General features: G+C 42.9%; 3 protein-coding genes across 3 annotated transcripts in view; 1 reads left to right on the top strand and 2 right to left on the bottom strand.

The window, feature by feature from the left end:
- LOC125763899 (uncharacterized) overlaps positions 1–2,512 on the bottom strand; it is a 337,203-nt gene extending 334,691 nt beyond the window's left edge. Inside the window, exon 1 of the mRNA XM_049427587.1 lies at positions 2,503–2,512. The gene's annotated coding sequence lies outside the window, so the exon portion shown is untranslated. The remainder of the gene's footprint in view (positions 1–2,502) is intronic.
- LOC125763957 (protein vestigial) overlaps positions 1–15,387 on the bottom strand; it is a 43,591-nt gene that overhangs the window by 25,152 nt on the left and 3,052 nt on the right. Inside the window, exons 2-3 of the mRNA XM_049427701.1 lie at positions 12,421–13,431; positions 15–291 (exon numbers count right to left, since the gene is read on the bottom strand). Of these exons, the coding sequence (XP_049283658.1) occupies positions 15–291; positions 12,421–12,516 (373 nt within the window). The 5' untranslated portion in view covers positions 12,517–13,431. The remainder of the gene's footprint in view (positions 1–14; positions 292–12,420; positions 13,432–15,387) is intronic.
- LOC125763921 (uncharacterized) lies at positions 5,568–7,999 on the top strand. Its single transcript, XM_049427652.1, has one exon. The coding sequence runs from the start codon at positions 5,705–5,707 to the stop codon at positions 7,865–7,867; it is 2,163 nt and encodes a 720-aa protein (XP_049283609.1). The 5' UTR covers positions 5,568–5,704; the 3' UTR covers positions 7,868–7,999.

The raw sequence follows: 15,387 nt of genomic DNA, 5'->3' as shown, positions 1-15,387 counted from the left end.
AAGTGAAAACGTACCTTCCGTGTCACTTCGGGCCGTACTGATGTCTTCCTCTTTGGTAATGTGCCTCTGCAGTGCACCTAGCGGGATGGTCGGTATGGCGGTCTGGTTGACGGACGTAACCGTCGCCGAGGAGGTAAGGGCCGAGCTGGACTGGGCAGCGGCTGCCGCGGCCGCTACGTTGGAAGGTAGCGACGGAGGTAGCAACGGACTGCAGGGTGAGTGTGAACCGGCCGAGGTGCTGGATGATGCGGCCAACGGCACACCGGACGACGAGTAAAGATCTTGGTTGAACTGCGAAAGAAAAACAAACCATAATGATTATTAAATACTATTTCTTCTTTTATGGAAACAAATAAACACTAAAGGCTGGGATTTCTTGGCCCTTTTTCTCATGGAGAAGTTGCTTGTCTAAAGTAATTTTATTATTTTCATTTCTAGAACTTCGCTTCCAATCAGCTGTGGTTCCGTGTGGCTAAAGAGCCGAAAAACAAGGGTCTCGCACGGCATTTTTATCCTTACTCGCATGACAACATAATGAGGGTGTATTTTCTAAATGCCAACATACATAAAAACCCGCATATGACTTCCAACCCATTCCCAGGCCCTAGTGGAGGTGCAAACACCGGGTGATAACCACCATCGACGATCGACAAAACGGAAGTTTAAGATGCCACAAACGTTCGAACCGTTCGCCCTCGTATCGCATGAATCGCGCACGAACATTGGCACCTTTACCGCATTCCAGCAGTGTCTCCAGCCTCGGCTGAAGGTGGAAAGCGACAAACCATCAATAACTGCACACACACTCCATTCGCAAACCACCGCTCAAGGTGTATCTCGTCACCGTCACACCGCGCGAGAGTTGTATGTGGATTTATGTCGACCTGAGACACTTTGGAGCTTTCGGACGGATGTGATGACGACGACAACGACGACGACAAAGGCAGGTTTGTTACACTTTTTTTTTGCTCTGGATTTTGTTTTCCTTTACTCGCTTGGTCATGGAGCAGCATCTTATGAATTGCATTCCATGCCGCATACCGATGCACCCCCGTGATGCATGATGTGGAGTGCGTCATCGATGCGAAACTCGATGCGCATCCCGATCGCATTTCGATCGAACCATGATAAAACGCTTTTTATCGATCGTTCGTTATGAACAGTTGGAAAAAATGGATAACTACATCTTTTTTTTATTTATGTTGCATAATTAATTTTTTACAGGGTTTTTTTATATTGAACCATATTATACAACAAAAGGATTGTACTACACCAAAATCACAATACATAAATCTTTCTTCTTCCAAATCAATCTTGGACTTCACAAAGCATCATGTGTACCTTCATACAGGTAACAAAAATTCGGAGACCACAACTCGGCAGGTGTTTGTTTAAAACCAGCACGAGTTCTGTGATATTGAACTTCATAAACAAACGCCTTCCAGCGATCATTCCATATATATTGACTGCTGACGAGCAGCATTCCCTACACGACGGGATACCGAACACAGAACTATAAAAGGTTTCGTGCTCCCGAATCACTATCGATTTGAAAAATGATTTATTACACTACCCACTTCGAGGAGGTCAATTTCAACAATCGTAAAATGTTTGTTTCGTTTGATATAAAGCAATTGAAACTACTGTCCTCCAATTATACGAAACCAATGGCTGTGGAAAAAAGATATGGAGAAAGTTAGAAACAATCTGTCGGATGAATTTAAAGAAAGTAACTACTTTCACGAACAAGAACAAAGCACACTTAAGTGTGTTGAAATTAGTATTTCCATCACGGTGGCCCGTTCGTAAGAAGTATAAAAAGGCAATAATTTTACAGAACCGGCCACGATGTGTATTTTCGAGCCGTTTGTTTCGAAAGTAATCTCCCGAGACATTGTGGCCATCTTCAGTAGTTAGTAGACTAATCAAATCAACAATCAGCACAACGCCACGTTGCAATTAATTCGATACGCATAAGCAACACAACGTGGACCTCAAACGGTACTGTGTTACTCTGTGTGGGCCATGAGGGACCAATCGGGATGGATTGTTAATTTAGTGAAACATTTCCACACGACATTTCCGCACGAGATCCTAAACGGACAAAAGAGATGCGACTTTCACCAGTCCAAGCCATATCGGTGCCCAACGATCCACCGGGTGGCTAGTTTTTCTCGCTGCACCCAAGCAACCCATTAATCACAAAACCGTCCACCGTCCACGGAATAACAGCTGGGTTCGATCGGTTTTTTTTTGTTTGCGCTGCGAATGCCTCCGTGCTAAAGCATGTCATCCGCCGGTTCGTGTTCCCGGCGCATTGGCAGGTACGCCAACGTGTGTAGGTGCTCTCTCGACGGACGCCACTAGGACGCCGTGTGTCGCGTTCTTCAATTAGATTCGCATCTTGCGATAACCCAGTCAATTAGTCAATTATCTTGATTAAACGATGACAATCGCTTCAAGCTGCACGCCGGACCGAAGAACACCGTTCGCGAAATGCACCCGTCACTGGGGGGAGAAAAAAACTGGTCATCCCGCATCTGGTGCGTCTCGGTGGCTGAGCTGAATTGATTATTCCATCGAAACCGGGAACCTCTCGATGGAGCACCACGAACGCGGTTGATGCGCCTGGACCAACCGCGCGGAAACAGCAACATCGAACGCGATGCAACGATGGACAAAGCGGCATAATATCCACAAAAAAGGGCACCAATGTCTGGCGATGAAAGGTTCGATGGAAGTGATAACGAATCACTTGATCGATTGATTGAGGTTTCGGAAAATTTAGACGATAACATAATGATCGCGTTTGCCAGTAATATACACTACAGAAGGTGTACTTTTCGATAAGTATTCATTTGCCAGCTTTCTTTTAATATGTTTTCCCTAAAACTGTATACACAATAATATATTAGTTAAGTACATGTACATACTAAGCAACAGATGACCACAGTAACGAAACGTTGAATCACTTTTGATTGACTGATCAGACGTAACTACCTTCTGCAGCCGCGAGATCTTGTTGGGTTAGATTCAGCACTGAAAAGAGAAGTGATATCAACTGAATTCCCTTGGGACTGGTTTTCTACCAGGTTTGCCATGCACAGGTTCTGGTGCAGTTTGTGCCATGGATGACATCAACCGTCCACAGTCCATACACAACCATATCGTTTGACTGATTTCTTCTTGCTTGATGCTTTCATTCACGGACAAGAATTGCTTCACGGTTCTCAGAAACACTGGAAATTCTAGGTATATCTTCCATGTACATCCCTTACTGGAGGTAATAGAGTTCAAAGCGAGAATCTTTAAAACAGCAATTAACAGTTGACAAGTACATTTTCTTTGGCTTGAGCTCCATAGAACAAATTATCCATATCCTTTTTGCATTAATGATATTCACATCAAGCACTAACAAGGCAATTGCAATGGTTAAATAGAGGTGGTTGTTAATGACGAACGAGACATTTATATTCATGGTCGTAGAAAAAGCAAATAATGCTCTTAAAAGAAACTTTTTTTAATAAAAGAAAGGTAGAAGCTTTTCGAAGAAAAAATAAATAAATACAAAAATTGGATTAGATGCTCTAGGAAGGTATGTTGTTAAATGTAAAATTTTCCTATAGGGGTCATTTGTACAGCCGCGACCACTTGTCACCGGGAGAACGGACCTGACGTGAGGACTGTCACTCATCGCCACCACTTGGCTACCGCTATGCAATCTGCCTCACTAAACAAGGTACACTGACACGGCGATAAACACCTCCAAGACACACCAGACAGACAGACAGCCAGCGGTGGGAGACGATCTCCAATTCATATATGGAGCTGGGTGCGTATTGCGTGCAATCCACATCCACAAGAAACCCCGACACCATAAACATAAGACTCAGGTGCCAATCCTTGAATTGATGAAACGATCAAACTTCTCTCCACCTTGCCCACACACACACACACACACATTCGTGGTTGCACCTTCATGGACACTTAGAGCTCCGTTTACCAACGCAGATGAGGTAGGAGATATCGCGAAGAACGTGACTCTGAATTGTCACGCTGTGGAAAGCTTTCCACACTTGCAGCTGCATATTGTCCATCAGATGGAATTCTAAGCTTGTCCAGCGGGTGATAGGCTAGCAGCACTCGCATGCACCGTACCGATTCATCTCTATAGTGTTACAAAAATGGAGATCACTACACGACACCTGGCACAGTGATAAAAAATATATATAAATTTCACAGTCCACACTCTACGAATAGCAGTGATACGTTCCACAAGAACTTCAAACTCGCCATCCACTCGGCTGGCATAAAGAATTTTGATTAATTAATTAAGCCCAACCGACCAAACGTGGTCATGGACTACACTTGTCTGCAGCCTACCCCGGAGACTTACTTCGACACGGTAAGAGTGAAAATGTCTGCAAATATGTGCACTGTTTGGGTCTGATGAATATTTCTGTTGTGCGAGAACACTGAAGCACTCCACAGTACGTGTTCGTGCCTTCTGAGGTTTGGTAAGTTTTTGCATAAATTCCACACTCTGTTTTATGCACCGTTGAAAGGTTGGTTTTATATACCCCCAGTTATGCCGTCTTCGACAACTACCCTAAAAAGGTGTAATTCATCAAACTCAAGCTTAACACGATTGACAACCCGCTTGAAGTTTCCGTGAGTTAAGCAAAATATATAGCTTTGAAACAGTGCGAAAAGCTTCCCAATCTTATACACCGAAAGACGGGAATTAATGTTGAAATTCCACAACCTTACAGCGGTAAGCAACAAAGTACTGATTTACGAACATATCGAGTTCCTGTATCTCTGTATGGCCATGCCGTTCCTTTCTTATAGTAGAGCAGTCTAGGTATACGATATGAGTGATCAATTATTTTCGCGCTTGTCGATGGGCATGCTTTTACGTTGATATGCAACGTGAAGAAAATGTTATATTATTAGAGCCGTTGATCTTATTAGTGGGAATTGGGAAAACGTTATTGGAACCAGTTCTAAATTATGTCGCTCGGGAAATTACGCGGAGTTAACTGAAATAACTTACAAACGTCAACCGTAGAATATTGTTATGTCATGTTTCTACGATTGCTAACCGTCTGGTCTATCAAAAAGTTTGCCAAACTTTTTACGTCAAATCGTATGGAGATCTGTCAAATTTCTGTTTGGCAAACTACAGCAAACAAAATAATTTGTTTGCCGAAAATTTGTTTGGCAAACTTTTTTGGCACACCTTATTTCAACACCTTGGTTACGCCTTGCTTCTATTGTACGAAAGCTCTGTAATGAATAGTGTTGTTTTTCAATGCCGTTGTGTTACAACTAGTGCTATCGAATCAAAAATATCCGTAGAAACCTCCAGAATAGATTATAAATAGATTGAACACACTTTTAATAGTACAATCGTTCGATTATTGTTGGAATTATTTTGTAAACAACAGAAAGCTTTAATTTTGACAGCTCAAAATCTGTTTGGCAAACTTTTTTCATAGACCACCTCAATTTTGTTTGGCAAACTTTAGTTTGGCAAACTTTTTTGATAGACCAGACGGTAACACCAAAGAAACGATATACCGAATACGATTCAAACTCAACGAAGCATTCCATGAAGTTAAAACCGAAAGCCTCCAAACATAAAAAGCAACCCATGAGTTAGGATTGACAGTGTCGTAACACCTCAGAAGCTGGCCGCAAAATGTCCTCCTCTGAAGGATCCGATGGTTCCGAAGCATCCGGCACCTCAAAAACACAGTCTGTCGATTCGATTAGGGAAAGAGTAGAACATTTACGAGCCAAATATCAAGATATTCTACAAGAAGGATTCTTTCGAAATTTGCAACATGATTGGTTAGATCGGGAAGTAGCCGAACCTAATTTAGCCCAGACAACACAATCGGACACTTCTACGCTCGAATGTTTGAGTGATGCGAGCGGGAGTTTTATAGTGCTGAATGGGCGAAAGTTTCCACTAGAATTCTTTCGCCACATTTCGCCCGAGATCACAGAAGCCTCCCAAAGGAAATCGCTTGAGGTAAGCGTGCCGCTAGAACAAGATGATTACGAGAACCCTTATGTGGTTCCAACACCGGAACACATTGCACAGCGTAATGCGAGAAAAAGTAGATTCCACACGGCACGCTCCCGTGGCTGTCAAGACGTAAAGCAACGATTGCACGTCGAAGAGCTTCCGTTCGATGCGGAAATGTTGGGGCCGAGCAAATCAACCAAGTTCCAATCCCGCTTGGCTACCCAGCTCGATGCACACTATCGGAATGAACTAACGTACCGGCCCAGGATACGAAACTTTATGCGTATCGACGCCATCCATAATCTACGCGAATCGGGACGCCGACAGTTCGAGACGTACTATCGGCAGGAGTACATCATTGGACAGACGCGCAAACAGAGCATTGAGAACGATTGTTACCAGCAGCTGGAGGAACGCTGTACCGAGCTCCGGGAAGCTGTCCGCACGATTCGACAGGAGCGCTTCAGTGCAACCATGAGAGTGTTGGACACGATGAAACCATACTTTGAAACTTCCGCCCAGCTGGAGACGCGGCTGAAAGCGCTACAAAACCGAAAGACGAGTCTGTGGAATCAGGTGGTGCGACTCGAAAGCATCTGGGTACAGCGGTTGAAGCTGCAAAACTTCCTTTACCTCATCATGCCCAAGGAATGGCGCGAACGCAACGACTGGATACATCAGGACGATGAAGGGCAGCTTGAAAGTTATCCGCTTTCGATAAGTCGACGCGATGTGGTTAATATCCGCAACATTGACGATGGTAACGATATCTGGGCGGTGAAGAGATTCTTTGAGCAGCAGTATCTTGCGAAAGATAAACCCGTACATGAAGCTTTTGCAAGTGCGGCCGACTTGTTGGACGGAGTGGCAGAATTGAACACAAACTCCATGACACTGCTATCTCGGCTGGATCTCATGAACTGGGTAAAAACGAATGCCGAAACGGAATCGGAAAAAGTGCAACGAAATTTCGAGCACCAAATTCAAGCCATACGCCACTTCATACGGGACATGGATGAAAGGCGCAAGTTCTACGAGAAGCGTACCGTCGAGCTAAAGCAACTTTTCGATGAGTTGATACAGGGGCCGCTTAAAGAAGCGATCCACAATGTGCGAAACCGGGAGATTGAAAGTTTGGTTACGGTTGTCTATGATAAGCTTAGACCCGCGGAGGAACGTGACGATAGTACAACGGTTCAGCTGTCCGGTGTAACGTGTTTTGCGTTCATATTCGAGATGGTTCTACAACTGTTGGCCGATTTCGATCAAATGCCTGCCAGTTTGCTGCACTCCATCGAACATAAAGTTCGTTTCCGTCGACGAAGGCGCATGATACAAGCGGTCCGTGCAGCGGAAGAGGAACATCGAATCAGTCAGTTGGCGGTGCAGTTACGCCGTGGACTTGCGCCACCATACAAGAAACCCGATCACAAAGTTAAACCACCGCGTTCCCGTCTCCGACGTAAAGAACCACCGATTGAGGTGGTGAAACCGCACGTCTCAGAACTGGACAAGATATTCCGTGTAGCGTTCGGCGATGACGCTACGATGAAGCCAGAAGAACGGCGTAACTTTGAGATCGATCTGATCTATCAGAACTATTGTTCGGTGCAGTTCGATCACTTCCTGCGTATGATCGGTTACGAGCCAGACTACGATGTGGTAAGTCGGGTGCAGCAACGTGACGGACCGGAAGAGAACTTCTTCAAGCGCAAGGAGTTAATACCAAGCGTTTTAACGAAATTGCAGAAGTGGCAACATATGCAGCAGATGTTGCGCGAACGATTGTTTCAAAGAATGTCCGCGGAACTGCCACCCGGTCGCAGTTAATGTGCTGCGGTCTATAATGCGATTTTTACTAATTATGTACACCAGCTTTTTGGGATTGTTTGAGAACAAACGTTTAAAATTGAGTTTTGTAATAAATAATTACCTATAAATCGGCTCCTTACTACAATTCAATTCAATGGAAAACACCTCGCTATACAACTTAACAATACGAAAATTTAATCTTTTGAACTTGTAAGCACATGACCATCTTCAAGCGTATTTTTGAGCAATAAACTCTGGATGACAGCGTCCACGAGCGCGTCAAATCAAATAGGCAGTGTAAACGCAACAGTAATGTTTACTATTTATTAAGGACCATTTAAGATCAAGTACGCTGCTGTGCACGTTTTATCAATGCTCAGACATTGGACACCAAAGGAACCATCACATTTGTCCTGGGAAAATTACAATGTAAGCATAGTTTGGATATGTTTCGAATAGGTATGAAAATAATACATTGAACAATGTTTTTCACATCACTATACTTCCAGGGCTCTCGATTGTATCTCCACTGTATAATGTATAATTCAGCTGAACTGTACTTATATTTCCCAGCAAAGCAAAAAAAAAACACCCGCTCCACTTATGCGCAGAAATAGTAGCACCTCGTCCACGCTACCCACCCATGTCATGTTTAGCTTTTGTAATTATTTCCTCCAGTATTCCATGTTCACAAGCTACTCGCCTTTTTGCTTCAAGCTTCCTGTCAATGAATGAATAATTTAATCGTTTTTTAAACACACACGTTTTACACGGTTTTGTCTCGGGGTTTCTCTCTCTCTCTTTCTATTTGCTTTTGCGTACTTTCCACGTGTGTGGCCTACGAGAAGTGTACATTTTCCCGCACACTAGTTTCACGCTTTTCCGCTGTGTGTCGATCGTTCATCAACATTCCGGTTTCATGCTCTGCTCAATGATTTTAGCTATGACTCAGATCAGATGCAATTCCCGGGAGTCTTATCAGCCGTTTGTAAAATCCTACCGTTGATTGGTAAGTCTAGCTACTAGCCACAAAACACCCTAAGGACCATTTGTATGTTTATCACATCCATACACCCTTTATCTCTTCCGTCTCGTCGTGTAAGCCGCAAGTCTTAACCGCTTCCCGCTTGCTGAGTTCTAGGACAAATTAGCAAACAATGGTTAGTGCGTGTGTGCGTGTCAGCGCTATAGAGCGCGATTGCCGGGAGTGTCGGGAAACATCCGCCCCGAGCTTTGAAAACTCTATTCACCGAGCCCCAAGAAGATCTTCCTCCTGAACAGTGTTGTACCACTGAGCTTCACGTTTCGTGGAAATTACGGTGGTCCGTAATTAGAGCATAATTAATTCCCTTCCACACCGCCGGGGGGGCACCGACCAGTCCCGGTGGGTTGAGCTACCGAGAAGTCAAGTGCAATTATATTCCCCAACAAGGGCACAAACTGACGGTCGGTCGGTCGGTCCGGTTGGTCGGATGTGTGTTGTTACGAGCCGTGGAGCGCTTACATCAAAATGGCCGTTTTCCTGTGCGAGTTCTGGGTGAAATTAATAATTAATTTTCTCATTAAATATTAATACCATCTCGGTGGCCGGTACGGCCAGCAGCAAAACCACGATGGCGTATGTTTGCGGACGGGGGGGCTCAGAAGGATCACTGAGACTAAACCAACTTCTTCGCCGCTGGTCGCTGCTGGTTCGCTCAACGTTTGAAGTGAAGGCGTGTGAAGTTTTGCAACTTCACAGCACCTTCTTCACGGCGTATAAAAGGAGGGTTCATGTTCACGGGAGCCGTTGCTCGAAACATCAATCAAATCTCACAACTTACGAGGGTCGTGTTAGGCTAATGACAGGTAGAAGAGCTAGAATTATGTGCACAAGCGAAACCATTTAAAAGGTAGATTTATTTAATCAATTCCTAGACGAAACGAACGAACCGTGCGATGGTAATCTGTGTAAATCATGGCCGCTGTTTCTAGCCGGATCGGTTGCTGTTGACACAGCGAATAAAAAGCTATGTAAGCTACACCTTTTGCTGCCTTCGATGCCTTCATCAGCAACAATTAACCACAACCGGTGACTACCCAATTTAATCAACGAGCTCTCGAGTGATCAATTCGGTAAAATTAACCCAACCGGCCGGATGGTGGTGGTAGTGGTACCGATTTTTCTTCCCGCTTGATGTGGCGCATAAATTGTACCAATTGAGCCGAATGCACCCGAACCGACCAAATGAGGCAGTAAATTTGATAAATAAAAATACATAATTGTCGGTATATTTTATTTTTCCCTTCCCAAAACAAAAAATTTCTCTCTCCCTCTGTGGTGCAACAAATTGTTTTTGTTTGCTTGCACGAACGCATTTATTTTTTTTTTTTGATTGATTTTAATAAATCTCTCCTACCTTTTGCTACACTACACGGCCGTTCCAACCGTGGTTTACCGTACAAAGAAGGGCAGAATATAAATTAATTTAAATTAAAATGCAATACACACACACGCGCGCGCGCGCGCTGTTATGGAGACGCCCAATCATTCATTAGCCAAATGCACACAAGACATTCCAGCGGCCATGGGCTACCGAAACTGATCCGTACACACATCGTCCCGGTGGCATGATCGGTCTGCAATGGTTAGCTAATGTAAAAACAATCCCTCGGTACCATTCCTTCACTCTGGTGCACCGTACCAATTCGCGTACCGACTTCGCCTGGTTGTGGTGAAAAACAAACAACAAACAACATTAGTGGAATTGTTGAGTGCACTGATAAATAGCCGCGTAGTGCATCGATCTACGGTGTGATTGGGAAAGTGGAGGGGTAAGGGGTGAACACACTTTATGCACTGAACCAACCCAACCGTCCACTGTTTGCTCATTACTTTCTGCAAGTTCGAACGCGAAGTCCATCGCAGGCGCGCTTCTGGCGGGTGCGTGAAGCCAGCGTGGCAGCTTAGGTGCGTAACGAATGCAGGTTTTGTTATTATACGCATACGAGTGGTCGAGAGTAGCGAACAAAAAAAAACAACGAAGCAATAAATGCACCTGGGGACCTGGGGACTGTAGGAAAAGTTTTCATGGGAATGGTGGCTTTTTTTTGTTTTTTTTGGTATACATATTTCCAATGGTTCAATTGGTTTTATGTTGTAGACAGCGAGACTTCGAGTTAATCGCCATCCTCAAGGTCTAACAGGTATGCGTTAGAGAATAAACGAGTTTTTGCGAGATAATCGACCACAATATATATGACCCGCTTCGTAGAGATTTCAATGCCTTTTCCTCCTTTTTCTCGTAACAAAATAAATGTTATAGGCAACGTATCACCCTTTATCACGTCTTAAATTGCACTAAGACTAAGAGAAAATATTCCATATCTGTCTATAAATATATTTTGAACACTTTAATGATTTTCTTTGAATGCTTAAAAGAGATCCAAATGGGAATGAAATAAATCGAAATAAATTTTTCTACTATCATCTATCACCGTGCCTTTCAAAGTTGTCAAGTTGTGCCATAAATTGTTTGAATGGTTCTAGAAGATTTATGCTGTGTCTCATATTTTAGCGGGTTTTACGATAAGTTTCTGTTCAATATGAAAAGCTAGTAGTACCTTCCATAAACTTCAGGCAAACCTTCAACTTCCCTTTGAACAGATTACGAACAATGTGCACCGCGTATCAACCACATCGGACGCACTGACACCCCACAAGATGGGTACACCTTCTACACCTCCATCCATCCAAATGTAGCGGACCGGTAGTGGAAACGGGTTAGCAACATTGTCGTGACTAATCGCACCGGTAGCATCTTTACGCAGCATCGGTTAAACATCTCCATATCGCTACTGGAACAACATGCTACCATCAGTGCCGGAACTGGTTCACCGAAGCTTGGCAAATAAAACCTGCTTCACCGTGTGCATTGGCTGTGTATGTGGCTGCGGTAATAAGCAGTAACATTACCGAAGCAAATAAACAGAAGCGACCCAACACCGGCACCAGGTAAAGGGGAAGTTTTAAGAAACAACTTTACTGATGAAAAAGAAAGAAAAAACACGACAGCAACACTAGCAAATAATGGCCTAGCTTGCTTCTGGCGCAGGGTGAAATTAGTGTCTATCTTTAAATGGCGCAGGTGATTAATTAGTTTCTAATCTGCACCGTTCAATGAGGGGTGCCCGCTTGTTGAACGCTGCTCGTAACAATAAATCATTATTGAAAGTATTATTGCTTTATCAGGGACAGGTTTTATGACTTCATTAGTCATATCTGTGAAGTTATAATGGTTATTGTTACTAACTGTGACTTACTAAGCGTATGTCGACAATGTCGACTTTTGTGGTAAAACAGTTTCGCGAGTTTCAATAAGAGATAGAATATAACTAGTAGAACAACAAAACTAGTTTTACACTTTGCACTCAAGTTGTATGGATCAATACTATTATTCCATTTCTAAGTGAATTTGACATCTGTCACAGTAGCTCCATTCCCTCTAGAAAAGATTATTCCACTACTGGGTAAATTTGACAGCTGTCACAGTAGCTCCATTCCCTCCAGAAACAATTTTGAGTACACTTACCCTTTCATACTGATAAAATGGTCGACTCGGTCCGGCACGGCCGTACAAATAAGGATAGTATGCACCGTACATAACTTCCGGGCAGGATACTGCCATTGCGCTCGAACCGGCCAACTGCACTAAACACAGCCGCTTCGCACCACAGATGGTCACAAGCACAAGCACTGGTAGAATAGATTGAAAGCACAGATCACAAGCACCAATGCACAGATACCGCAACACATCCACTTACACCACCGACTTGGGACCTTTTCCTGGAAGGGACCTTTTGAAAGGGTCTTCTAGAAGTTCACCGAAAGAGCAGAAGCTTAACTGCTGGCCAAACACACGTACACATACTCACACACTCACACACACACAAACACAGAGTCGTGCTGATCTTGAGTTGGCTAAGGCCGACGGCTTCTCTTCGAATGCAACATTCTCGCTGTACAGGCTTAAGCGGACACACTTGCACTTAAAAACTGCACAACTCGATTGTAGATGATTGCACAATTCCACTACTAATTAGCCCTAGTGTCAGCCCTGGTTCCACCTGAAGCCTGGGCTGTCTATGTCACTTTTCCGAACTGATGTCGAAGATCAAACCTATCGCCCTTCACCTGAGCGGGTCTTTTAGACACCACTAAACCACACACGCGCGCGTCACGACACAATGCACAAAATGCAGTCGGTCACTCCGTCACTAGTTTGATGTACTATTTTTTTACTGCTTATGTTTTACACAATCTGGTCACTATTCTCACATAACTTTTTAATATGCTTCAAATTTTTTAGTTTATTCTAAGCAACGCTTCTTTGGGTACTTTTCATGTGTGTTTTTTTTAAATTATTTATTCTATATTGCCTATTTTGCAACTAACTACACATGAAACCACTTTTAAACGTTTCAATTACAAGACATTGTACACAGTGAGGTTGTGTATGATCACAAACAAGCAGCCGTTCTCTTCACAGTTCCGTCGACAGATATCCTCGAAGGAAACCATACACCCTTGGATCTTTGGAACTCTGAAAGCAAAGGAATAAAAGAGAGAGAGATAGAGAGAATAGGAAGATGATAAAAACTGGTGTAGCCTCGCATCGATTAGAAAGGTAGAAATGACACCCCCCCTTCCTTCATGCGTCTTGATGCGTTTCATTGACAGACAGCACTCTTTACAACGCACACGATCACCACCGGTTGCGGATCGTTCGATTAGACGGAAGCAAATGGAAAAAAAAATAAATAAACCGAAACGATTAACAATGTCCAAACGGATCGTCTCGTCTAGCTGCGGTTATTAGGTGCAGCAAAAAAAAAGCAATAAGTTTGCACCATCACCCGTCACCCGTGTGCAACGACGTGCGGTGACAAAATGGTTGCAAATTTATGCAGCAAAACATACTACGGGATGCTGGCTGTCCATATGGTGTCACGAACCGGTGAGCTACTCTTTTTTTTTTCTTCATTATTGTTTACTCTCTGTTTCACTGTGTCACTCGTCCTCCGTCCGTAAAATCAGCATCAGAGAGCAGATTGGTGACAAATTTTACCGTCGGCAATCTGTGCTTTAAGGTAAGGTTGAAATATACGCATTGGGGTTTGATGCAAAATTAAAATGCCACTTTTATTTATTGCTTGCAGCATATATCTATGGCCAACACAAAAAAAAGGTGAAAGAGCTAGACGACTGACGGCTGGTAAGAAAATGATTTGCTGTTTAAGAAATTCAGTTGACCATAAATTATGGTTCACGCTTGACATTTCTTCTGACGCATAAGTGATCCATCTGGTAAGCTTTCGCGATAAGAGATTGATTGATAGTATACTTTCGCTAGTGTGTTGCACAATTTACCGAATGAAGAACGGAAAGAATTGAAGATTTAAGCATGGGCACGGGTACGTGATGGTATGCAAAAACAATGGTTTAAAAGCTTGAAACAAGTGAAAATATTTTAAAACTGTACATTAAACATTCAGAAGATTGGGGCACTGAATGTTTTAATTTGAACGTCAGCATTATCTCTCGAGGCAACGCTTTGAATCGTTCATACACAGAAATGACTGTCATCCACGTCTAGACATGAGGATATCGACTCTATAACTTTTAAGTATAAACGATATTATACCACGATCGCAGCCATATTGGACCAATTAGTATATCTCGGGGATTACTATTGTACTGTACTATTGACGAGTAGTCAATATTGTGTATTTTACATTCCAAAAACATAACTTACGATGTGAATATTGAATGAATTATTTAGCTTAAGATCATTATAAAAAATATAAAACGTTATACAACTATTTTAATTAACTTATAGTCACTCTTTTGCTTTTCAAGATAAAAAAAATTAGTTAACGTTAAATAAATAACAAAAACAAAAATTAAAATTCCAACAAGCCGCAAATAAAAATGCTTAAAAACCGTAATTTGAACCGTTTATGCCAGGTATAGAACGCAAAATTGCAGTGGTTTTCTTTGATTTGTCCTTGTTTTAATCACAAAAAAGCATCTTAGCAACCGAAGGGAAAAAGGAAAAGCAAGCAGCAGGAGAAAGAAAAAAAGGTAATTAGTATTCAAAGAGCACCAGCACCGTTGCCGTTGTGTAGCGCCATAATGGAAAAAGCAGTGAACTGGGAAGAAAATTGCAAACAAAGACATTTTCCATTGAGTGTCTTTGAGTTTTTTACTTTTTCCAAAGTGAAATCATCATGCAAAACAGACTGTATTTTTACTATTACACCACATCTGAATGGGCTGTCAATGAAATGATCTGATTCCCGCGAAGGAGAAACGTTAGGCTTTTCTTTCACCCATTCAAGGTAGTACCGGATATCTCGCCGTTGCGAAAAAAAAAATCTCCCACCGTGTTCGAGATGATACACCTTGCGTATCATTACCAAAGCTGTGGGCTCATTAACATGTGTAGGCTTATAATACGGGTTGGTACTGGTGGTGGTGGTGGTTATGTATATGGGCA

Source organism: Anopheles funestus, chromosome 2RL, assembly GCF_943734845.2.
Source record: "Anopheles funestus chromosome 2RL, idAnoFuneDA-416_04, whole genome shotgun sequence".
Lineage (NCBI taxonomy): Eukaryota > Metazoa > Arthropoda > Insecta > Diptera > Culicidae > Anopheles > Anopheles funestus.
This window is presented reverse-complemented; position numbering and strand designations above follow the sequence as displayed.